Raw genomic sequence first — 25,518 nt, forward strand, 5'->3', positions numbered from 1 at the left:
AGGAAATGGAATCCATTCTAGGAGCTGGGATTTTTGAAAATAAGCTGTATTGTTGTAAGCAGTCCTGAAACCTTTCAAAAGCAAACAATAATAAGAGCTGGAAATGGTGGCTCTACCAGTAGCCAGACAGTGATATAAACTAGTTGCTAGATCTGGACATCTCTGAAATTGAACTTCAGAGCTCCTGTAAGTTGTCAAGCTTTCGGCATGTCAGTATTTAAAGGAGAAAATGTGTAAGCTGGTAGTTAAAATTACACAGAACAGCCTTGAGAGGATTTTTATACTGATATAATGCTACCTGTAGGACACCAATGGAGCTTTCCAGCAACAAATGGTCTCTGAACCTGACTGCAGCTGTTTCTCAATAGCTCAGGGATTCCCTCATGCAAAAAGACAAAATAAAATAGCTCTTCAGGCCATGTAACACTTTTCATGGGGCTCTTTTTTCTAAGAAAAGAACACCATGGGGGCATGAACCTGATGACTGTTGATCACCTCCCAGGGGATGTCTGGCACACTCAGCTTCACTGCATTTTACAAGTTTGAAATTTATTTTAATAACTTTTTTGTTGTTGTTGTTAGTGAGAGGGAAGAACATGTCTTTTACAATGCTGCTCCACAATATTTAAGACTAAATTCTTCCTCTGAGTGCTTGTGAGCCTCTCCTTTGGCAATCGCTCTCTGAGCATTGAAAACAGGTTTTCCTCTAAGGTCTTGTAAAGATCAAGGACATATTAAATAAAGCCTATCTATCCTTTTGTATTACTTCTAGGAGTAGTCATCTACCCACTTTTATTGCTTTTATTTTCCTCTGGTATTTTTAAAATGTTATTCTGTTCTGTAATTGGGTATATAGGTACATTTCCTTTTCATGTCCTTATTATTTCTCTTGCATTTGAACTGGTATATAGATAATTTTCTTTTTCTCCATCCTATACTGCTAGTGTGGAGCTTGCTGCAGCTATGCTCTCTCTGTAACTTGCTGACTTTCATGCCTTGTTAGAAAGAAGACATTTAGGTTAACTTATTTAATTTGCAGGGTACTTATTGGTTCACCACTAGTTGGCCAGCCTGAGAAGAGAACAGGTGATGTCTACAAATGCCCTGTAGGAAGGGACAGCCCATCACCCTGCACAAAACTGAACTTACCAGGTATGAAAGGAAATAAAACTGTGTCACATGGAGGAGTAGTAGAGGTCAGATCTTAGGAGATTTTTAGCTAGTAAGTATGCATTAGAAATGTTTTTCTAATGAAAATTTTCGTAAGGCTCCAAAGCTAAATGTGAAGGAAATCATGTTTGTAACATTAAAAATAATTTTATTTTAAGGCTTCTCACTATCCTGTGGAAAAAAATGCTCATAATTTTAGAATGGGTATGTGGTTCTGTTATCAAAGTTTTATTATGACTGACATTAATTGACTGTGGTTGGCAGTAGTGGCCATTGAGCCAGGAGGACCTTGGATCATAATTTCATGGATTACCCTTTCCAAAGCTCTCTGAAGCCAAGAGCCTCCCTAATGCTATTAGTAAGCTTTTGATGAAAATGTAACTGGGCGGATGCATCTTAGTATGCCAAAGGTGAATATTAATCATTTTCATGGTCAAGTCAAGAGATACCTGATGTACACTGAAAGGAAATTCCAGTTTAATATAACTGGAATTAATAACTTATATAGTTATTAATAACTTATGTATTTAGTGAAGTTTAATAACTTCACTAAATATACCTATTGTGATGCTTTTTATTTCCCTGTGTTCCTTGAAAACCTAAATGTCAGTAATGTAACATAATAGTAACAAATAGGAAAGCTATTAAGTCAGTCATAGCAAGACAAGGTAAAAAACCAAATATTTCTTTTTCCTAATTAACAAAACTCTGTGCGTAGTAATATCTTGTTTTCATTGTGCTGTTATTTTTACTTTTTTTTTTTTCTTTTCTTGCCGTTCAAGAAAACTATTTCAGACAGCAACCCAGACAAATTTTCTGGGATAAAAGCCAGTCTCAGAATTTTTTCTTGATTGTTGCAATTGAAGAAAGAGGGGGAAGGGTGCTAAAATAGTTGATGAAACCAGTGTCAGTCTGGATTTTATTTTAGAAGCTGGAAGCTCCATACTAGGGGATATATAATTTAACATTTTGTTTTCATGTTCCCAAATGCTTAACATTTTAATCTATTTATAGCTTCTACTTCAGTTCCTAATGTTGTGGAAGTAAAAGAAAACATGACTCTTGGAACAACCTTAGTGACTAACCCAAAAGGAGGGTTTCTGGTAAGAAAAGACTTTTTGCTAATTTTAAAAGTGTTTTTTTTCGGGTATCATAACAAAAACATTTAATCCTTTTTCATTTTTTAAAGGCATGTGGACCACTTTATGCTTATAAATGTGGACGTTTGCATTACACAACTGGAGTTTGTTCTAATGTCAGCTCCACTTTTGAAACTGTTGAGGCCATTGCTCCGTCTGTGCAAGGTATGCATGCCTCAGGAATTTTCCTGTGTGTCTAAAAATAAATAGTGCCAAACAAGACAAATGTATACACATAGGCATACTGAAAAAAATGAACTGCTTAACTTAGCTACCAGCATTACCAAGTTAAGTAAATGTTTTCATTGTCCGTATATAACCTAAATTCTTCCTACTTTTGGAATTTATCTCAGTATAAACAATCATTACAGTGCTATGTAACATCCAAACACAATTGCTAAAAATAGTTGGTTATTTTTTTAACTTATGGCCAAAAGACTCCTTTTAAATAATGACAGCATATTGAGACCTAACACAAACCCAGCTTAGTAATATACATACAAATGTTAAAGACATAGTCTTTTGGAAAAATTGTAGAATAGATTGACATTGAGGAAGGTATGGGGTCACTGGCAAAAACTCCAGTTATGTGATCTTCTTCCATTCTTAAATTTCTGCTCACAAGAAAACCCCTTGCTGATAAAGGGAGCACAAGCCATGTGAAATATAATACAAAAGTTGAAGAATGATGGATGGCATTAAACATGTCAGTTCAGCCCCACTGCAGAGGGATATATGATTTGTTACTAGTGAGAAAAGTAGCTGGAGTTGTGAGATAAGTCTGATCTTTGTTGCTGTTGATTCTTATGTGGCAATTTCTGTTGCAGAGTGTAAAACCCAATTGGACATCGTCATAGTCCTTGATGGGTCCAACAGCATTTATCCATGGGAGAGTGTCACAGATTTTCTGAACAGCCTCCTGAGAAACATGGATATAGGTCCTCAGCAAACACAGGTAACATGGTAGATATTTTATGGGTGTTTTTTTTTAATTTGAGTGGAACAAAACAATTTACAGGAAACGGTATAATAGTGTCATCTTTGGACCTCTTGAATTCCAAGAACTTAGAGCAGCAGGATACTAAAGCTGAAACCACAACTAAGTCAGTACTCAGTCGTCAAACAGCAATGTCAGGAAGGCTGTCCCTCCCCCCACTGCTCAGGCAGTCTGGAGAAACCAACTTTCTAACCTAGAAACAAAAGTTAAGTGCATTAAGTGAGGCTGCTTGAACACTGTCCTTTCCCACTTCCTTCCTCTCCACAGCCTCTTCTTGTCTTCCTTTGTACTTCGTTGCACAAAGGTCATTTCTGCTCTTCTGCAGCACACATGCGCGGTTTGGGCAGCCTTTGACTGCAAGCTTTTTGGAGCAGTGTTCTTAGCACTGTGGAACATTGGGCATGCAGTTTTTAAAGCTTTAGATCCTAATTAACAAGTGGCTGTTTAGCTGCATGTTATTAATAGCAGGAGCTTAATTTATATAATAAGTAGAGAGGGCCAAATTCCCAGCTGCTATAAATCAGTGCGGTTCTATCAGAATTAATGGAACTATGACCAATTACCCCCTTGAGGATCTGGCATATGTCCCAAAGGCTGCTGAACAGATTATGTAAATATCAGTCCTAAAAGAACACTGGGAAGGAGGAAACATTGACTCTGGGATACATATTAACACAAAAAGCTTTATTAATAGCAAGAGAAGAAACTGTTTCTTCCTTTCCCTTCTTTATTTTCTGTCTCTGAAAATCAAGGATTTTCCAGGATCTCTTGTAATAAATTACATGCTACAGGCAGTTTTGCAACTTAGGGTTAGCTCCTAACATTCAGCTCCTGCCTTCACAAAGGAGACTGTGAGAAGGTGGAAAGGATGCCTCTGTCTGCAGAGTATTACCCCTATAATTTTCCATTTCAGTTGGGTCCTCTCTTGTCTATATTGAACACTGCCTGATAAAATAACTTATAAACTGTCAACTTCACAATCATATCCTGTTATTTTAAACACCCTTTTCTTCGGATATTGCAAGGAAGAAGGAAAAACACTTTGTCAAAATCAGCAGAAAGGAAAAAAAATTTCTATTGCCTTAAACAGATGATTACTCAAACATGTGCCATTTTAAAATACTTTAATGTGAACTTCCCAGTATGGCGCATTGACTGCATGGAAATCATCACTGTCTTTTACCCAAAGGTCTTTATGGGAGTGGTATTCAAGGGAATCAGCTCTACTGCACCCTCACTCCTCTTCCTCATCCAGCAACTCCTAAATTTTTACAATGCCACACCTCTATTATGTTCATTTTTGGAATACTGCCTCATCTGTGTGGCTCAGCTCATGCACAAAAGGTCCCTCTCTGGCCTGCACTCCAGCAGCCTCCCATCTCCACCTACAAAATCCCTTGTGCCCACACTTTGGCATAGCTACCCCTCTTCTCACACATGCACATACTCACTTCAAGTCGTCAGCTTTGGCATCTGGTTGCTACAGAGCAGAAACATTTGAGAGGCAGATAAAAAAGGGATAAGGAGGAGAGAGGCTGAAAAACAGGAAATGGACGACAAAAGCTCAGTGGAATTTTCTCAGTCCCTCTTACCTTCCTCCTTCCCCAGAGCACATCTCATCTCTCTCCTCTCCTCTGAGTGCCCCTGCTTGGAAACCCTAGTGCATCCAAATTTAGTAATGAGTTGATACTATATCCTTCACCCACACTGTGTCCTTTCTCAGAAAAAAAATGTTTAAATTACTATACAACAGGGAAAAGGAGAAACAACAGAGCAGGCTTATTTATCCCCTCTCCTCTGGGAGCACAGAAGATAAGCCCAGGAACAATAACTTACTTTTTGTCTCTTTAAATTGATTTTTCCAATTTAATTTTTTATTACTGAGCATGTAGAAATCAGTGGACTTTCACTGACTTAAGATTGTTTTGCACAGGAAAGGAATGAGGTGATTACAGAATAACTCCTTAGCAGATTGGGTGTGACTTGTTCAAAACTGTGTTTTGATTAGAGGCTTTTGAAATTTTTTTTCCCCACTTACCTCCTTTGTGAACAATGGTCATTAGACTTGTAGCAAGTTGAGAGAAATTACTCAGTGTCTCATGTTTGGCAGATCTGAAAATGAAAGCCTGAAGTTTCAGATGCAGAATTTTTATATGGTAAATTTATGGTATAAATTTGGTATATTTATATGAATATGGTAATTTTTTTCCTTCACTTCCTCTTTCTCTTCTCCAGATAATCTACAACACCATACTGATAATTAGGCGGCATATCTTGAGTTTTGGCATAAAAGAAGTAAATGGAAAAAGAAGGAAGAATTATGTAGAAATAGCAGAAGTAGGAACAAAATGAAAATATTTTTCTTGGCCTTTTTTGCCTCATTTTTAACTGTTGTGGAGATAATTATCTTTTTAATATGGATGGGGTAGGTTTTTTAATCATTTACATATGAGTAGCTTTCTGTGGATTTATCTCAAAAGAAGAAGCAGAATACTTGAATAAGTTCAATTCTAGCTTCAAAGCTACTCTGGAAAGGCCTTCAGAAATCTTTAGACTGTTTCTATTTTTATGTTAATATATGACTTAGGCAGTTATAAATGTTTGGCCTGTACCTTACTGGGTCTCCAAAGGGAGACACTATCAGTAAACTAAAAAGTCATGCCATGTCATATCTTAAATATCTTCTGAAGTTTTGACTTCAGAAGAAATAGAAGTATATTTAAGGGGTATTGCAAAGATTAAGGATGAAGAAAGGTTTTTTTGCAAGAGTTTACAAGTAACTTGTGTCTCGAAGTAAACAAAACATGAAAGAATTAATTTTTTGTTTATTTGTTCAGATGTCTTCAAAAATATCTCCTTATGAAAAAAAGATACTATCCATCAATGCTTCCCAAGGCAGCTCTGCTTTTCTTATACATAAGTGTTAGTACATCCAAAAATATTTTTAGTTTCTCTCCACATCCCAATGCTGAAAACCAGAACATATAATCATGTTATGGTTTTCACCATTGGGGAGTGGAGAGAAATGTACCAAATTATTTCATGCATCAAATGGTTTTCCTTTGATTTTGTTATTCTAGTTTTTGGGTTTTGCCAAATTGATTAGCTTAATAATTTATCAGGAAAATCAGTATGTACTTTCCAAACAAGGCTCTGTATTCACTTACAGGACAACAATAAATTGCAGTCCTGAGAACTGCTTTGTTCCAATAAAAGTAGAACAGTGCATCACTCTATGTTCTCTTGTACAACACTTTTCACAGGAACTGGGGACAATTAAAGAATTATTCCCTTGTGTAATGTAAAAGCCATGGAATGCTAGGGAAGGGAACATAAACTTAAGAATTACAAGAATGTTCAATAGATTATGGTTAGTAATGCTGGGAAAAATAATAGGTTCTCTGAAGTAGAGCAGAATTATGTCCTTCAGTGTCGTTCTATTGCATTTTCCAGATATAAATTAAACAAGCAAATCAAAACATACGATGCCTGTAAGCATCATTCTTACGGGCTTGCTGAAGACCCATAAAGGCCCATTTACATCATGTAGATGTGCCACTTTTAGTTTTTCGTAAGATGAAAAGGCTACAAATGCTCAAACTTTCATCATTCTCTGATAGACGGTAATTTTGCAAGGTGATTGTTCTGTGATCCTATAGGAGACTAGAACATGAGGCCCAGCAGCATTTTCTCACAGATTTTTTGTTACCTTTTATTGAGGAATGGTTCATCTTTGATGCCATGGACTATGTAGAACATGATGACCAGTATTTTCAAAGCTAGTGCTAAGGAAGGGTCGCACAAGACAATTGTATCCCATAAGATAACCACATGCCCCTCTTCCTTCCTGATTTACAAGCTATGCTGTACTGTGCAGTTTTCAGACTCAGATGTTCTTCCCATTCACTTCCTGAGAAGGAAGTGTTCAAAATGTGTACTTGCTGTGATCGTGGACGTTTCCTTTCAAACAGGAAATGATACAATCAATGTCAGCCTGTAATCTTTTTTTAGGAAAATGACAACACCGATATGGGTTTCTAAGATCATGAAAGACTGGCAGATGTTTTCATACTGGCAGCAGTCATTAGATTATTTCATTATTGGTACCTCAAAAGCTGCAGAGAAGGAGCCATGAATCCACACCATACAGCTTCCCAGCGTACTATAGTCTCTGGCACATGGAATTCTTAAGCCATTACTCCTCCTCCAGAAAATCAAGCACGATGCAAATTCCATGTTCATCCCTCGTTCACCGAAGTCTTTTTAAAAGACAAACAGCATCCAATTTAGATAATATGCACGCCACATAATAGTTGCCTTGGAGGGGACAGGTCAAAAAGTCTTGTGATTTATTCAGTGCCATGCCAGTGCTCTGTGTGATGATACAGAGTGTCAGCCCTGGCTGGTTCTGTAAACACTGGACAGGCTTAATAGCCTGCTGCTCCTGGGAACATTGCAGCCTGTGCATTCTCTCTGCTACAGTTAGAAGAGGGCATTCCTCCAAGAGACAAATATCTGAAAGGCGGCAAAGTTACCTGTCGTCATTTTGGGCCTACATCAGTTCTTCAGATTTGACTGTGTTTTCAAAAATATATGGAAATTCATTGGGATAGATTTTGCTACCACCTGCCACTATAATTATAGTCCCATAATGATATGTAACTAGCATTTCATAATGATCATGTTATTGATGTTTACTGTGAAATATTTATCTAATTCTAACCGTTCTGCTACAAGTAAACAAGTACTGTGCAGAAGCTGAGGGGCTATGAAAATACCTAAAAACCCCGCAACTATAAAGCAATTGTAAAGTACATACTAAGCCACTTCTAAGGTAATATGATGGCAGAAATATCCCAGAGGTCTTATTGATCTTCAATACCTTAATGCTAGAGTGCCTTTAATAATAGATGAGTGAGACATAAATGCCATGTAAAACTGCATTATCCTAAATAACACCTATAAATTGCCATGTGTAACATAAAATTGAAATATGCTAATGGAACATTGTGTGGCTTCTTCCCAGTAAAAGCTGTCAAGAACCTGCCAAAATATTAAAACTGACAGAGATGAATGGGAGAAATTTATTAATATTTAAGAATATTGCTCATCTTTTTATTCCACTCTTGGTTTTGCAGCAAGTTTCCTCAGGCATTAGTGTTTATTGCACAGTCCTCTGTGTTGATCTTCTGCACAAAGACTTGTCCTGCTAAGGTCATCTATAGGCTTTACATTACTCTCCCTCAACCCAAAGCCACCATTTCCTTCATGTTTTACCCTCTGGTACTTGTCCGGTGATACTTTACCTACTGCTGGGAGAACATGTATGTCACGGATGTCCCTGCTGTCTTCATCAAGATAAGAGTAATTGGGTCTTCCTGCTTCTAAGCTCAGTTAAGGCTAAATAAACAAACTATTGGATATAGAAATACTATATTTGAGTGGAATGAAGAGAGCTGTGGCTGAGCCATGACTTTGTACGCTATAAGGAAAACAGTTATGAGGAGTTGTGACTGGTGGTTGGGGCATTGGTCTGCCTTGGCCTAAAGGAGAACCAAGCTTCCATCCAGGTTGCCTCAAGCCAGGAAGACCAAGGACTTGAGACAGCTTTTGGCTTTATTCCAGTTTTTAATAAAAGCAATTTAGAAACTTCAAAATGTTTCATGAGTCCATCATCTAGCTAGTCTTGTTCAAACTCATATAGCTGTTTCATACTGATAGAAACACAAAGAGTTAAATTCTTCTCCTGGCTGTAAGTACAAACAGACATTTACCCTGCTGCAAGAGGCAGGGATGCTTTCTTTGAAGGTAGTTCATCTTAAACATGAACTGTGTGTTTCAGGTTGGAATTGTTCAGTATGGACAGACTGTAGTCCATGAATTTTTCCTGAATTCATACTCAACAACAGAAGATGTGATGGCTGCAGCCTCCAGGATACGCCAGCGGGGCGGCACACAGACCATGACAGCCCTGGGAATAGACACGGCCAGGTACGTGCACAAGATGCTGCTCTGCACAGGGGAGAAACAGCCACAGGCAGTGTGGGGAGTCTCATTTTATGTGTTAAAAACATGGCATGGCTAGCATATGACTTCATGTTAGCTAAGCAACCATTATTTATGAGGAAGGTTATTTATTCATTGTTTATGAAGCAGACTCTTCCAGCACCTAGAGCAATTGCATATGAAAGGCAGCTGTCTTCTGAATTGACTAATTAGGGAAATATAATAGATATGGAACAAGATTGTTGCTAAGCAAAGGCCTAAGCAAAGGGCTGACAATATCTGATGTCCACATAGAGCAGGTAGGAACTATGTGTATAGAGGGATGAAGAAAATCAAGTTTTTCAGAGGAAAAACAAAAGAACAGAATTTTTAATGTTAATTTTTTTTTCATTCTAAAGTTGAGTATTACAATGTTTGAGCCTACACTTGTCAAAATGTCTAAAAATTTTATATCTGATGTTTTGAAGCTTATAGATCACTAGAAGATTAAGGACCTGTTGTAGCAATAGTAATATTTAGAAATGCTTCTTTTGTGAGAAAAATTTAATCTGACTTTCATAGAAGAGACAGTAAATATAAATTCTCTCAGAAAATTTCGAACTGTACAACGTTGTCCTGGTATCTTTTTTCTTTTCTGTGTGTGTTTGTTTTTTTAGCACATGGGCATGCTTTTATTCCACAGAAGATTGCATTCACTCTTTACAAACAACCATTTAGTGAAATATGCAGCATCCTTCTGATGAACAGTTTGGTTATCTGACCAAAGTTTTCTTGATGTGGTGTACAGCTGAATTCCTATATATTAAGGTTTTCCTGAGATGCAAGTAGAAGCTTGAGGAGTCTGAACAAGTTCATGAAAGCAGAGCCAGCAGAGAATTGCCAAGTATTCAGAAACCACGTCTAGTTCAGAAAGCCCCTGTGTACCACAAACTACTGTAGGCTTGTATATACAGAAACTGTCAGCAAAAGCTTTTTCTGTTCTCACAGTCATCACCCTTTGGCCATTTTCAGTGGTAAAGTTCAGCTTTCACTCATGTGGCTAGTCCTAGAATTCAGTGGTATTTTTCTGAAAAGAGGAAGCCCTGCTTCCTTCGTTCTCCTCCAGAGCCCTCATCCAACCTTGCCTTTTCAGATCCCAGAGTCTGGGTTAGCAACTGCCCAAAACCTCAGACTCTGTTTTCCCATCTGCAACTGTAGAATTCAGGTGGGTGCCCTAACATGCCTCCACTTACCCACAGCCTATTTCTGCCACATCCCCATCACCCAGTGTTAGTTAACATAGGTGTGCAGAGGTCTGCTGGTGGCTGAGTAAACAGTTTGACCACTTGAAGTGCTGCTGTAGGATGGAAGTCGGTGAGGGTTTTCTACATGGATTTTTGGAAAGGGAAGGTGTTGGCTGGGTCTTTTTTTAAGATGCCAAAAGCTGTTTAAAAGTGCCAGAAGTTTATTTGTAGAGGGGAAGAATTTTTCACTATCCAGATTTGTATTTTTTGCTATTGCTCTGAAGTGAATGAATGATGAATGAATGCTTGTGAAACTTTGGCTGTGAACTGTCATGTAAGTTCCAATTGCAGTTGTTTGTACTTGTTCATGGTTAACATTAATCTCCATTTCCTGCTTCCTAGTTAATATAAAATGTTTTAGTTTATGGTTGGCTATGCAAATATGATGCATATGCTAAATGCTGACGTTGCCTTTCTCCAAAACGCTTTATCGTCCCTTTAGGGAAGAAGCTTTTACTGAGGCTCGTGGTGCACGAAGAGGAGTACAAAAAGTAATGGTTATTGTGACTGATGGGGAATCACATGACAACTACAGATTACAAGAAGTGATTGATGATTGTGAAGATGAAAACATTCAGAGATTTGCTATTGCTGTAAGTGTAATTTAATGGGAAAATTCAGAATCTTAAGAGCATGGTTCATCTTCTAAATGTAATTTCAGTTCTAGAAGTTCATTTCACAGAATCTTTATGGAAATATAATTATTTCAGAGAGGAAAAAGCTGAAAAAAACCCATTAAAAATTTGCTCTCTGATTCTATAGCATATAAGAAAAGCAATTTATCTGTCTTCCGGGTGATGACAGTTGTATATCTGTGTGAGGAAAAAGGAGGAAGAGTTTGAGGAACAGTTTTAAATCAAATCCTTTTTGTTAAAAGGAATTCTGAGCAAAGTGGACTAATACAATTCTTAGCAACTTCTATAGAAACATTACCTATTTTAAAAAAAGCAAATGTAAGCCATCAAAAAAATACACGTTCATTATGTCTGTGTTGTATCCTTGCATTCTATAACTGTCATTTTCACATTAAGCAAACAGTAGCTGAATGCGAATAGAGGTTAACCCATATCAAAAAATATGAAAGCATTAGTTATGGACTTAGTGTTAATACTCCACTATACATGTGTATTTTATATACCAATCTACATTTTGTTGTTAATTTTGAAGGGACACTGGTTTGTTGCCTCTTCATTACTCTCTTCTTTTTTGTTTTGCCATCTTATTTTTGGTAAAATAAGGTGGTATGAAACCATAAAACCTAAAGAAAGATGTTATACTTAATTTGAAGAAAGATATGAAGCAAAAGCTGAGTCCAGCAGAACACAGATTTTCAGTGGTTGTCTTCATAAAATTAGATACAACTGAAGGAAACGATCCCTTGACACTGCAACAATTTTTACCAATAAAATCTTTGTTTAGAACCAAATTTCAATTGGTCCAATGGGCTGAGATGATAGAGCATAGGAATTTGGTTTTTTGTCTCCTTCCCAAATCAAGTTTAGTCTATAAAGCCCTTTTTCATATGATAAATAATCTGGTTGTCTGGGGATTAGAGAAGGGAGGTGGTTTTTTTTCTGAGGTATCCTAATTGTTACAGCAGTGTTAAAATTGCAAACCAAATCAGAATTCTCATATTGTTTTGAAGTTAACACTGAATGTAAGTGTTGTTCTTGTATGTATTTATGGGGTAAATCTTTACAGAATAAAGAACTATTCTATGCCTAATCAACTTGCCATTAATTGCATGTATAGCATGTTATGATAAGAACTGATGGTTATGCAGAAGCCAGTGTAATTCCAACTCTGAGTTGGGAAGTGTTTTATTGTTCTTTTATTAAATTATAGACTACTTCAACAAATCAGGGAATAAATTATTAGAATTTTGTGAAAAGTACCATTGAAGATAGCAGACATCACACCATGCTGTTGCTGTGTTTCCTGTCAAATGGTATTTTCAAAAAAACAACTGAGTCATCATATTGTTCTATTCTCCTTGAGAAAGAGTGGTTTCAAATCAATTTGAGTGAAGTTTTAACAGAACAAATTTAAGTTCGATATGATTTTCCACCATTCTCTGACAATCTACCTCAATGATATCTTTTTAAACAGGTTATGAAATATATGCTTAACTTTTGGTTTGGGTTTTTTGTTGTTTGTTTTTTTATTCTATTTAGATTCTTGGCAGCTACAGCAGAGGAAATTTAAGTACTGAGAAATTTGTAGAGGAAATAAGATCAATTGCCAGTAAGCCTACTGAAAAGCATTTTTTCAATGTCTCAGATGAATTAGCTCTTTTAACCATTGTTGAAGCTCTTGGAGAAAGAATATTTGCCCTGGAAGGTATGATGTTATTTAAAATTTTACTTTATGTCTGCATTTCAACTGAAACAAATAGAAGAAATCTGTTTTTACCTTCTTTTGAAATGCATTGTGCTGGTAAAATTTATTATGCAATTATTTCTTCCATGCTGGTTATAAAAATATTTTGTAATAAACATCAAAATAGTAGATACAGATGTGACTATATTCATAGGAGTTAGAGCCTGTGGAGGCAATAGCCAAAACCATAAATAACCAGAACTGTTTAATGTGATAAATAGGAAGTTTCCCTCTTTTAGGTAAAAAACATTGCCAGATCATACCCCAGTTACCCCATGATCATCTTTTTTTTCTGCCTAAATGTTTAGGGTCTCTTTTTTGGTCAGTTATTAATTAAAGCATATTATTTTGATGTACAAGTTAGCATGGACTTGCTGTATAGAGTTAACAAGATAAAATTTTCCTTTGGGAAAGTTTCACAGTATTCAGATTGTAGCACAGAAAAGTCATTTTCTCATAATGTCTGCTCACATTCTCTATCCAAACAAGACAATACTGTCCAAACCACTGTTTGTTTCAAGTACACTACTGGTAACAGGAGACAGAGTTTATTAGTTATAAATTATACCAGCCAACTCTGAAAGGATTCATGTAATACAAAGAAAACATCCATCTATTTGGACTATTTTTTCAACACTTCAACTTTCCAAGTAGCTAGAATAGTGAAGTTTATAGCTGGAACAAAAGAAAATATTGACTTGAATGCACAAAATTGAGAGAATATTTTAATTTTTTTTTTATACTGGAGATGTATTTCTCAGACAAATTTAGGGTTTTTTTAGTGTATTGTTTAGTTTGATCAAATATTCATGTTTTCAGCTATTACTAAATATTTTCAGGAATAAACAGTTCATTGAAATATAATTTATATGTTGTTTTTTTTTTTTTTACTTTCTGGATGATTTGGTTTCCTCAGCTTTGTAACAAATTAATTTGAAGAGAATCTAATCTCTCCAAAGCTCAAAGTTTGGCCTGCTTAGGGTCATTGAGTACTTCAAAGTTCATTGAGGAGAGTGGTCTTTTCTAAAGTCACTGTGTACCAGCAAGAATATACTTTCAGTGGGAATATAGTTATTCAAACAGAAATTAAAAACTTGGTCATCAATTTGTTCCTTTCACTTTTAAAAAAGGGAGAAAAATGTTTGCATTTCATTGCCAGAATAAAATGTAAGTTGCATCTATTAGCTATAATGAATATAGAATAAGAAGTTAATTAAAGTGTCAACAGGTGAAGGGTGTAAGTCCTAACATGACTGAATTTCTGGAAATATAATTAATTTCATTACTGCCAAAAGGCTTCTTGGTTTGCAAATTTTCTGTAGGAACTCAGAGATGAGCTAAGGTTTCTATATAAGACACGTGCAGTATGAGACATGAAATGTCTCCTCCACCACCTAAGTCCCAGAAATCATGTAATCTGTCTGCAAGATAATCAGAATAGAAATGAAAATAGGATTTTAGCTTTTTGTCAAAAACATAGTAAGGTCAAGCTGTTCCACTGGGTTGGAGCTAGATAATGCTGACTAAATCAACTTATTCTCATTCTTCAGGCACAGTTTCCTGTCCTATCCCAAAACCTTTCAGTTGTATTTTGGGTTCACAGCTATGTCCATGCATGCATTTTTCTATTGTGGAAGCAAGCAGATTAGTTCTGTACCATGCAGCTTTCCAGCCAGCTGACAAGCCAGTTTATTAAATGTGTTTAATTGGAGATTGATCAGCACTGTACATAGTAGCTTCTCTGCATCACAAGAACTTCGGTTGTTGAAATTTGATATCTGAATCTGTTTAAATTCTCTATCTAAATTGCTTCTTGCTAATGTAGTAGTACATTCCATTTTTTTTTTCCCTTGGATTTCTTATTTTCATTTTGGTTCTTTAAAAAACATAAAGAAAAATTGAGAGACATTCGAAAAATCAAATCCAACAAAAACTCCTGCTTGACAGCCAGTGGATTTTTTACACATAATCTTTTTCATATGCCTCTGTGTCTCATGGCATGCACATTGCTTTTGACAGCAATTTTATATTTTAGCCAATCCGTAGGCAGGCACAAATGTTGTTTCACAAAATACCCTTTGTAAGATGCTTGGCAGTTTAAAACTGAATGGAAAGTTAGGCTAAGGGCCATTATCTAAGTAGTATTTTGAGCTGCACATGCCAACAGTACCAGCTTTGTTGTCTGCCTCAGGCTGTGAGAATCCTGTCTTTCTCAGCTCATTAAGGAGCATCCTTCACTGCATGAAAATATTGTTTATCAGCAGATGTGCATCTTAAGAGTTCTATGCCTAAAAATTACTTTTTCAGACTTAGCAAAGCAGCTATCTTGTGAAACATGATAGTCTTCGTTTGTACGTCAAACACTTTGTCTTTGAGATCATGTCTCTTCCTGTGACTGGCTGTAAATTGCAACAATTAGGAAAGCCATCATGTCCCAGGGAGCAACCACTGGGGTTTAGTTGCTGAGTGTCAAAAGTTCAGTATTATTTAACAGTCCAGATGCCTGAAATTCATGCAACCATGGCTTGCTATGGCTCAGTTTCATTCACATAGTTGAACATTTGCTGCAGCAGTCAGCTGGTAGCAAATCATGAATTCTTCCTGGACCAGCATCAGAGCAGATCTCATAGCATGCCTCTACTACCTGTTAGCATAACTTGCTCTCAAGGAAGAATCAACATGCAGAATATAGTTCCCTTACTTGGCCACTTAGAGTGGCAAAATAATCCTAGACTGTTAAGGGCTGTTTATCTTTCTTTTAAGTGGAGGAAAAGGCAGAACTTTTTCTTCCCCAGTGATATTTCAGGTTTACCTGGGATCAAAACAGCCCATCAAAGTTTAATAACTAGCATATGACTACTTGACAAGATACTGAAGCTAGTACAAAATCACCTGATGCTTTTTTTTATACAAGTCATTTACAAGAATCACGTCTTCATGTAATTGTCTGGGCAGAATTTTCATTCCCAAGCACTTTGCTGAGGCTTATGAATCTTGGACAACAGAAATTTTCCTATGTTGTTTTTGCAAAGATTCATACAAACATCAAGTGTTTTTCATTTAAAGTTCTTCCAGCTGCCTACAAAACTTTAGTTGCTTGAATACAAGGCCAGGGTTACATGGCTGGTGTTTTATTGTTCACTTAGCTCAAGTGGAAAATGGCTTAACCATATTAATCAAACATTCCAAACATACCTACCATCAGCCTGAGTTCAAATCTGGTCAGTTTTAGCCCAGAAACTTTGTTGGACAAGTTCTGAGACATGATCTTAAAATGGAAATTCCCGTTCTTAATAGTAGCATTCAACATGAGACTTTATTTCTGTGTTTGTTATAAAAATATATGGTAAACTATATTCACTGAATAGATTAGTTAATTATGCTGTCCTTTACTATCATATGTTCATTTTCATAACACTCTTCAGTTACTTTTAAAGATGGGAACAAATTTATTTTCGAAACTTTTTTTCTGTTCAATAGCAACAACAGACCAGCAGGCCTCCTCTTTTGAAATGGAAATGTCTCAAGCTGGTTTCAGTGCTCACTATTCTCAGGTAAACAAAGTGTTTGAAAATAGAAGTTATTTTACAAAGTAGATTTTTGCTGGTGGTTCCATGAATTTGGAATAAGTTTCAGATTTCTTTGTATAGTCCTCTTTGCTGTTGGAAGCTTTGGAGTGTCCTATAAGCTAGTTACCTATTTTGTAAAATGTATGTAAAGAACATTTATGAACAACAAAACCTTGAAAGAGTAAGTATATATCTCACATGAGCTCTAAACTTAATGTTCCCACAGCACTTTCTATCAGGACGATAGCCTAAAAGTGTGTTAGGAAAAATTGAGGAAAACTTTTTACCAGAGCCTTTAGTGAGAGAACAAGGGGCAATGTTTTAACTTGAAAGACAATTTCAGAATAGGGCCACAAAGATGACCAGATGCACCTGTCTTGTGAAGACAGGCTCAGAGAGATGGAGTTATTTAGCTTGGAGAAGTCTCCAGGGACATCTTAGAGCAGCCATCTAGTATTTAAAGAGGGCTTATAAAAGGAGGCTTCTGAGGAGGGAGAATGACTTTTTACATGGGTAGCTATCAATAGAGAAGGGAGAACAGTTTTAAACTAAAGGAACAGAGGTTTAGATTAGATGTTAGGAAGAAATTCTTTACATGGAGCAATATAAGGGACTGTAACAGATTGTCCAGAGAAGCTGTGGATGCCCCATGTCTGGAGGTGCTCAAAGACAGGTTGAACGGAGCTCTGAACAAACTGGTCTAGTTAGTAGCATCCCTGCCCATGGCAATGGGGGTTGGAACTGGAGGATCTTTGAGGACATTTCTACCTAAGCCTTTCTATGAGCCTGTGACTGTAGGATCTGTACCATAATAGGAAAAGCAAGGCTAACTATGTAGGTATGCAGGAAGCATTAGCCAAACATGAGCATCCTGAACCATGAATATCTAAAGATGATTCACACAGAGAAGAGATGATTCACATAGAGAACCGGCTTTTTGTTTTACACTCCTTAAGGACTGGATCATGCTTGGAGCAGTTGGAGCATATGACTGGAATGGCACGGTGCTCATGGTGAAAGACAGTGGCATTTCAATGCCAACTAATGACACCTTTCGTGATAGGCGTTCAGAGAGAAATGAACCTCTTGCAGCCTACCTAGGTAAGAGAAATAGCCCAACTTACAATACTTTTCAACAAATGCTACAAGACCTCTCTAAAAGCTCATTCAAAAGGAGTATCTTACAGAATATTTCATAGTTCAGAAGCCTAGGAGCAAGTCTACTCTCTGATTTTCATGTTCTTAAAAAAATATATATATAACACCTCCTACGACTAGAAAACAAGTCCAAACACAGACCTAAGTATATCCAGACTTCCCCAAAAGAGATGTTTAATCTGTTCAAAGAAGATTTCACAGATTCGTGTAATATTCTTATCAAGTTTTTCTATGCCTTGGTAGTTAAAAAGTCTTATACAATGCTAAGCCCTAATATTTGCTTAAAATTAGGCTGTTTTCTGTCACTCAATGGACAAAACCAACAAGGCCAACATCTTTTTTTATAATAATGTTTCACATATTGGTAGGTTATTTTTCTACCAAAAAGCTTTAGTGGCCTTGCTCTCTTCTCTAGGTCTTGCTTTCTATACCTCATGGTTTCTCTTTGCTCTGTTATCTTATTCAAATCATACTTCCAATGGCAAAGGATTAATGCTAGAATATTTTAATGTTTTTCCCTAAGTACACTTTCCTCATTGCCAAATGTCTTTAGCTGTTGCCTTTTATTACAACTCCAATTTGGTGAAGTAATTTTGGTAAAATAATCTCGGTAAAGATTAAGTCTGTATCCTCACATAATACTTGCAACTCTTTCACGGTTTTGATTTCATTGCAAAATTTTTAAGTCTCTCTTCACCAAAGTTGTTAAATTGTTGCTAATATTAAGCAGAACAGAGGTACCTTCAAAATGCCCTAGAATTACTTTTTGAAAACTCTGTGAGGTTGACAGTGAGCCAGTGAAAACTGTTCTTTGAAAGTAGCTTTTCAACCATCTATTCATGAGTTATTTCTTGCATTGTTTGAGAATGGCAAAGTGAACATGGCTCACCAGCCTGAGAACAGGTTTAACAACTCAGTGGTGCTCCTCACTCTGAGACTGTAGACAAAAACAAACAAACAAACAAAAGGCCTTTTAATTAACTGCTGTTTCTCTCTACCATGAATAGGGCTAAACATCTAGTTGTGGAATAAACCTTACAAAGGCTCTGCATCACAGCAAGTATTTCTGATGCATTCTGTGTGTATTGCACCTTGATTTCTTTCTGTTGTCTAGGATATACTGTGAATTCAGCGCTGACACCTGGAGGTGTGCTGTACATAGCCGGGCAGCCAAGATACAATCACACTGGCCAAGTTATCATTTATAAGATGGAAGGAAAAGAGGTGCAAGTGATTCAGAGATTAAATGGAGAGCAAGTAAGTATGCACTCACAATTAACGTACAAAAGGAATATAGCAGAAGAAATAAGTATTTCAAATGACTCGTTCAAAGAACACATGAAACTGGGAGTTGTAAGCAAGGTCAGAAAGAAAATTTAGGCAGATCCTCTGGTATAATTAGCAATACAAAGTGGACTGTATGGTAGATCCTTGGAAATTTTGTCTTTGAGGGTTAAATCTTCACCAGTCTCAAAGTGGTTGCTGTCTCTGTATGCGCAATTTTTTATGTCTGCGGAGTGGAAGAGCATGACACTGGCAGGAAGAAGTTTTGACAATAAAAGTTCTGTGCAAGGGCATCTTCTGAGATAAACTGAAGTAGTTAACAGTTACTTGTTACTCTGAGTAGCAGCTCACTGAGAGCTATTGCGGTAGGAGGAAAAATCCCCATGTAATTGCATAATTAAGGATTGTATTATTAAGATATTATGCTTATGAGAACTGAAAGACCTGCCTATTCTCATCTCCCCAGGCTGCAGTATCAGCTTCTCTCAGGAGCATTCAGGTTACCTAATTTTCATCTATATAGCTGATGTCTGCAACTCAGCTAATCAATCAATCAATTAATCAGTCAATTAAACTAACATTTTAGAGTCAATAAACTAAAGTAGTTATTAGGGAGCTGGGCCTGTACACCTGAGGAAGAGACAACTGAGAGGGGACCCCATCCCTGTCTGTCAACAAGAGACAAAGGGCAGAAACTGATGAACAGGAAGTTCCACATGAACATGGGGAAGAAATGTTTTACTTTGTGGGTGACCATGCACTGGATGAATTGTCCAGAGAGGTTTTGAGTCTCCCTCACTGGAGATATTCCAGAAGCATCTGGACACAATCCTGTGCTGTGGGAAATAGATTTGTACAGAATTCTCAAAGCCTGACATAATGTGCATCTGTATGCAAACCTTGAGATAAGAAATGCTGACTTAGAAATGCCATGGAATAGGACAGACATTGTTGAAAGAGAAATGGAACTGGAAACAAGTTTCAAATGATGGCCTTGCAAATAAGACTAGATACTTTGGAGAAATAGAACTATGAAAGGTGCCATTGTAGTAGGACCCACGAAGGGTGATTTTAAATTATTGACTTTAAGGCATTAAATAATTGTGTGGCAAAAGCCGATAGGCCAAGAAATGCTTATAATGTATTGTAATTAGGAAATAGTTGGCATCTGATTGTGATGGCGTGAACTGTAACATCTGTACTGTCTCACCCTTCACATGAGACTGAAAATAAAAGTTTTCAAAACGCCTCTCAGTTTCCCCATCTCTGAGTCAAAATAGGGTATAATCCAACACTGTGCCATATGCTCTGGGATGACCCTGCTTCAGGAGGGAGGTTGGACCAGATGACCCACTGTGGTCCCTTCCAGCCTGACACATTCTGTGATTCTGTGATTTTTAAGGTTTGAGACATCTTGAGACTACTTGAAGCATCTCTGTGAGAGGAGATGTATTTTAGATTAGAAGAGGCTGCTTCTCCTGCTGAGTATGAAGGAAGTCCAGGGTATCTTGCTTATCTGTGAATTGAATGTAATCAGATAAATCCTATAGGTTGTACCTGATCTATGAATGTATCCATCTCTTCATGTAGATTTTGTTCCTCTGGAAATTAACAACTTCAGAATTTTTGGCAACTATCTGGACTAACCTGTCTCAGAGCTTTTGTCCAAGCTTTTTTACTTGTTTTTTGAAGAGGAAACTAGCTTCCCCATGATACCCTTATTCCAGTGCTGTCTTAAGAGCTCCTGCTCCCCATAGCACCCATTTACACTTTCAAACTCAGAAGAGTTGAAAGTTGAATGGCCCACTTGTTAATAAAAAAAAAAAAAAAAATCAGGCAACAAATGCTAAAACTGAAAACAAGCTTCAAAGACAAACAGAACAAAAAAAAACAAAACACATAGCTAGTAAAGAAAATTTCTGCCTAGTGGTAATAAATGTTGTTGCAAGCAGGAAGTAGGTCTCTGAAAAGGAAATGCAGCATGATGTTGCTGACTCTTGTCTCTGATGTATGCTTTATGTTTTTCTACAGATTGGATCATATTTTGGGGGTGTTATTACCACAGTTGACATTGATAGAGACTCATTTACAGACCTTCTTCTTGTTGGAGCTCCTATGTATATGGGAACTGAGAAAGAGGAGCAAGGGAAGGTATATGTTTATAATCTGAACAAGGTAAAGTGATGGTTTTTATTGAACAGGAATGCAGCATGTTCTTTACTTCCTTCTTGTCCTTATTTTAAAGAAATACAGTAGTTTGAACTGGGGAGGTTGACCTGTTGAAAATTGGGGAAAATGGTTTTGACAACTGAGATTATAATGCAACTTCATTTTCAACTTCATTCTCAAACTCTTGTTTGAGAATGGAGTGTATTATGTAAATAAATACTATACCCTATAGCTCAGGCTCAAGTTTAGCATAGATACAGATTTATAGTATTACTTTTCTATCACTTTTTTTTTGCTTTCATGGATTAGGGAACAATAAAGCTCATCCATTCTAAAAGTGTCATCTCTTGTATCCTTTTGGTTTGCTTAGAAACCTACTGCTAAACTGCATACATTCAACAGCTTTAAAATGTCTGACTAGTTTGAGGATTATACCAGATACACCTCACTTTATTAGTTTTATAAGTCTCTTCTCCCTCTCCTCTCCCTCTCCTCTCCTCTCCCTCTCCTCTCCTCTCCCTCTCCCTCTCCCTCTCCCTCTCCCTCTCCTTCTCCTCTCCCTCTCCTCTCCTCTCCTCTCCTCTCCTCTCCTCTCCTCTCCTCTCCTCTCCTCTCCTCTCCTCTCCTCTCCTCTCCTCTCCTCTCCTCTCCTCTCCTCTCCTCTCCTCTCCTCTCCTCTCCTCTCCTCTCCTCTCCTCTCCTCTCCTCTCCTCTCCTCTCCTCTCCTCTCCTCTCCTCTCCTCTCCTCTCCCTCCTCTCCTCTCCTCTCCTCTCCTCTCCTCTCCTCTCCTCTCCTCTCCTCTCCTCTCCTCTCCTCTCCCTCTCCCTCTCCCTCTCCCTCTCCCTCTCCCTCTCCCTCTCCTTCTCCTCTCCTCTCCTCTCCTCTCCTCTCCTCTCCTCTCCTCTCCTCTCCTCTCCTCTCCTCTCCTCTCCTCTCCTCTCCTCTCCTCTCCTCTCCTCTCCTCTCCTCTCCTCTCCTCTCCTCTCCTCTCCTCTCCTCCTCTCCTCTCCTCTCCTCTCCTCTCCTCTCCTCTCCTCTCCTCTCCTCTCCTCTCCCTCTCCCTCTCCCTCTCCCTCTCCCTCTCCCTCTCCCTCTCCTCTCCCTCTCCTCTCCTCTCCTCTCCTCTCCCTCTCCTCTCCTCTCCTCTCCTCTCCTCCTCCTCTCCTCTCCTCTCCTCTCCTCTCCTCTCCTCTCCTCTCCTCTCCTCTCCTCTCCTCTCCTCTCCTCTCCTCTCCTCTCCTCTCCCTCTCCCTCTCCCTCTCCCTCTCCCTCTCCCTCTCCCTCTCCCTCTCCCTCTCCCTCTCCTCTCCTCTCCTCTCCTCTCCTCCTCTCCTCTCCTCTCCTCTCCTCTCCTCTCCTCTCCTCTCCTCTCCTCTCCTCTCCTCTCCTCTCCTCTCCTCTCCTCTCCTCTCCCTCTCCTCTCCTCTCCTCTCCTCTCCTCTCCTCTCCTCTCCTCTCCTCTCCTCTCCTCTCCTTTGTAATGATGAGTTCCTAAAATCCTATTTCAAGAAAAGGACCTAGAGAGACTGGATGTTTTTGACAAGGAATTCTTACAGTCTCTACATGCATGTTGCCAACAACAATTGCTGATGACTAGGATTGATGAGAAAACAAGAATTCCATGTCCTCCAGTAGTGTAGGGTTTGAAATTTGTTTTTCCTTTGCTTACTGTTATCCAGCTCCCAATAAAGGAGATGCAGTAACTTGCTACTGCTTATTTCTAACATGGCATTCATGGGAAAGATTGCTTACCTGCCCTAATATCTGTGTGGTTTTGGTCCAGGATACACACTGGATCAGAAGATGTATGTTAGACCACAGTGTATGTGTCTACTGGAGTCAAAATTTAGTCTTTGTAAAAGAAATGCTATCTTTTGTTCTGGAATAACAGTATTACCATCTGTGTTTCATTAGAAACTTGGCTAACTTCTCAGATTTAGAGAATGCCTTTAGAAGAACTCTTTATACTGCCTAAAGAATGAAGTAGTTTACTTGCAATAGCATCCAAATATTGTTATGACACTGTGCTTTCCTGTGAACCTCTAATTTTGAGAAATATGCAGAAAGAGAGCAAGGATGTTACTGCCACACACTGCTCAGAAAGAACCCTTGAATTATAGTTGTAGAATCACAGTTTCTACAGTGAACGTAATCACTAGTTCTGTTTAATTCATCCATTTGTCTTCTGGACAGGAGCTCTTAAAAGTCTGCATTGCTGAAATGTTGGGTGGAAATTCACAAACTCTAAATCTGCTCTTCTACAGACAAAGTTTGAATATCAGATGAGCCTTGAACCTGTGAAGCAAACGTGCTGCTCACCATTAAAACAGGACACCTGCAAAGTTCTTAAGAACGAGCCTTGTGGTGCACGCTTCGGGACCGCAATTGCTGCAGTGAAGGACCTCAACCTGGATGGCTACAATGACATTGTGATAGGCTCTCCCCTAGAAGATGACCATAGGGGAGCTGTTTATATTTATCATGGCCGTGGCAAAGCAATCAGTAAAAAATATTCACAGGTATGAAGTAAAACACCACAAGTTGCTGGCTGCTCTAATGTATGTAATGTATATAATATGTACAATGTATACAATGCATACAGTACATATAATGTATGTAATCCTGTCTTCCCAGCAGAGGATGGCTCTGTTACTTGACCAGTTGTAACAGCTTCTTTTTCAAAATTGCTTTATGCTTTTAAACTCATACTGATTTAACTGAATCCAAGTCTTAATATTGGTTAAAAAAAATTCACATGCTTTCATTAGAAACCTTCTGACGTTTTCTGAACAGCCAGAAAAGCAGATATTTTGCAATCTGAAAATTTACGGTGTGTTCATCACCATGGTAACTGTTTTAGGAGTATTGTAATGAAAATTTAATGTAGTTGAAGAGTCTAAACCCCATCTCACTGCCATGAAATGCATCTTGACTGTTACAAAACCCTTCAAAGTGTACTGCATTAACCTCTTTTTGCTTTTCACAGCGTATTGCATCAGGTGGAGACGGGGAAAAAGTGAAATTTTTTGGCCAGTCTGTGCACGGAGAAATGGATTTAAACGACGACGGGCTGATTGATGTTACCATTGGAGGCCTTGGTGGGGCTGCCCTCTTCTGGTACGGAGACTCACAGAAACTCTCAGGACAAAAAAAATTGTTTGGGTACCAGTGTAACTTGCATGCATAACTGCTTGGACTTCGTAAGGTTGTTGGTTTCATCTCATGTTTGACACTGACTGCAACTATTCATATTTTCACATCCCTCTAGAGGAATGAGCATAAAACTTAACGTATACTGTTATAAATACAAAAATGTTATAGAAAGCTTGCTAGCCTAATATGAAGAACTTGTCCTCCTAGACCGCCTTCAAAATAGTAACTGATTCCAAGTGTGGCACTAAGTAAAATAGGGAAAAACCTGAATTTCTCTCTTTTTCACAATATGTTGCATAATATTTTATCAACAATGTCAAGAACATATTTAAATATAAAGGAGTCACTAAGAAAAATTATTTTATTTCTTAATAGGAAAACTTTCATTTGAGTCCCTACAGAAAATCTGTAAAATTAAACTAAGCCTTCTGCTTAACAGTCAATTCCTTTTTTTTATATAAGAGTATGATTCAGATCTAGTAGTGAGCAATACAATTTTTAAGGGAGAAGACAAACAATTGTAAACATTAAATCCTAATCTTAAACATTATTTCTAAACCACAACTAAAACTATTTCTGTCTCTGGTAAGGAAATTGTTAATCCAGCTTCTTGCTTTCCCCATCCTGTTTCACCTAACTCACCTGGTAGATGATCAAGGCTGGCTACCATCCTCAAGCTCCCAGCTTCTTCTGAACTTCAGCTGGAAGTTTCTTTCTAAATGTTCCATGTGTAAACACAGTGCAATGCCCTTCACTGCATTGTTGAGACCACAATTCTGAGTAAAGCTACTTTGCCAGCTAAATTTTTTGCTGGTTTAGTACACTGACATGCTGCATCTCATGGCTAAAAGGGAACTGAATCACACACAAGGAATGAGACAGGAATGCATTGCAGGGGTGAAAGACATTTAAAGTGGAAAAAAAACAGGGACAAATATTAGCCTGTTTGTCTACTCACAACGTGAGAGATGGCTTGCTATCCTCCAACTTATTATAATATTATGTTCATCTGTGATACTCTCAACAATAGATCTATGCCTTCAGTCTCTTTTAAAGTGAGCCTGCCTCTGTAGAGTTCCTTAAATGCTTTTGGAAATATTTCACCTGGTATCTTTTCTGAAACAAGTACAGCACTGCGGAGAAATCTGTTTCCTCCACAATTCCTCTTTTACTGGTAATAGGTATAGGATATACTATATAGCATATAGTA

The 25,518-nt window shown here is 37.8% G+C and overlaps 1 protein-coding gene across 1 annotated transcript in view; it reads left to right on the plus strand.

The window, feature by feature from the left end:
• ITGA1 (integrin subunit alpha 1) overlaps positions 1-25,518 on the plus strand; it is a 74,805-nt gene that overhangs the window by 30,077 nt on the left and 19,210 nt on the right. The window contains exons 3-15 of the mRNA XM_066339078.1: positions 1,040-1,152; positions 2,185-2,273; positions 2,360-2,474; positions 3,137-3,264; positions 9,149-9,297; positions 11,038-11,188; positions 12,770-12,935; positions 16,455-16,528; positions 17,500-17,644; positions 18,816-18,958; positions 21,017-21,160; positions 23,420-23,674; positions 24,142-24,272. Of these exons, the coding sequence (XP_066195175.1) occupies positions 1,040-1,152; positions 2,185-2,273; positions 2,360-2,474; positions 3,137-3,264; positions 9,149-9,297; positions 11,038-11,188; positions 12,770-12,935; positions 16,455-16,528; positions 17,500-17,644; positions 18,816-18,958; positions 21,017-21,160; positions 23,420-23,674; positions 24,142-24,272 (1,803 nt within the window). The remainder of the gene's footprint in view (positions 1-1,039; positions 1,153-2,184; positions 2,274-2,359; positions 2,475-3,136; positions 3,265-9,148; positions 9,298-11,037; positions 11,189-12,769; positions 12,936-16,454; positions 16,529-17,499; positions 17,645-18,815; positions 18,959-21,016; positions 21,161-23,419; positions 23,675-24,141; positions 24,273-25,518) is intronic.

This window comes from Sylvia atricapilla, chromosome Z (assembly GCF_009819655.1).
Source record: "Sylvia atricapilla isolate bSylAtr1 chromosome Z, bSylAtr1.pri, whole genome shotgun sequence".
Classification (NCBI taxonomy): Eukaryota; Metazoa; Chordata; class Aves; order Passeriformes; family Sylviidae; genus Sylvia; species Sylvia atricapilla.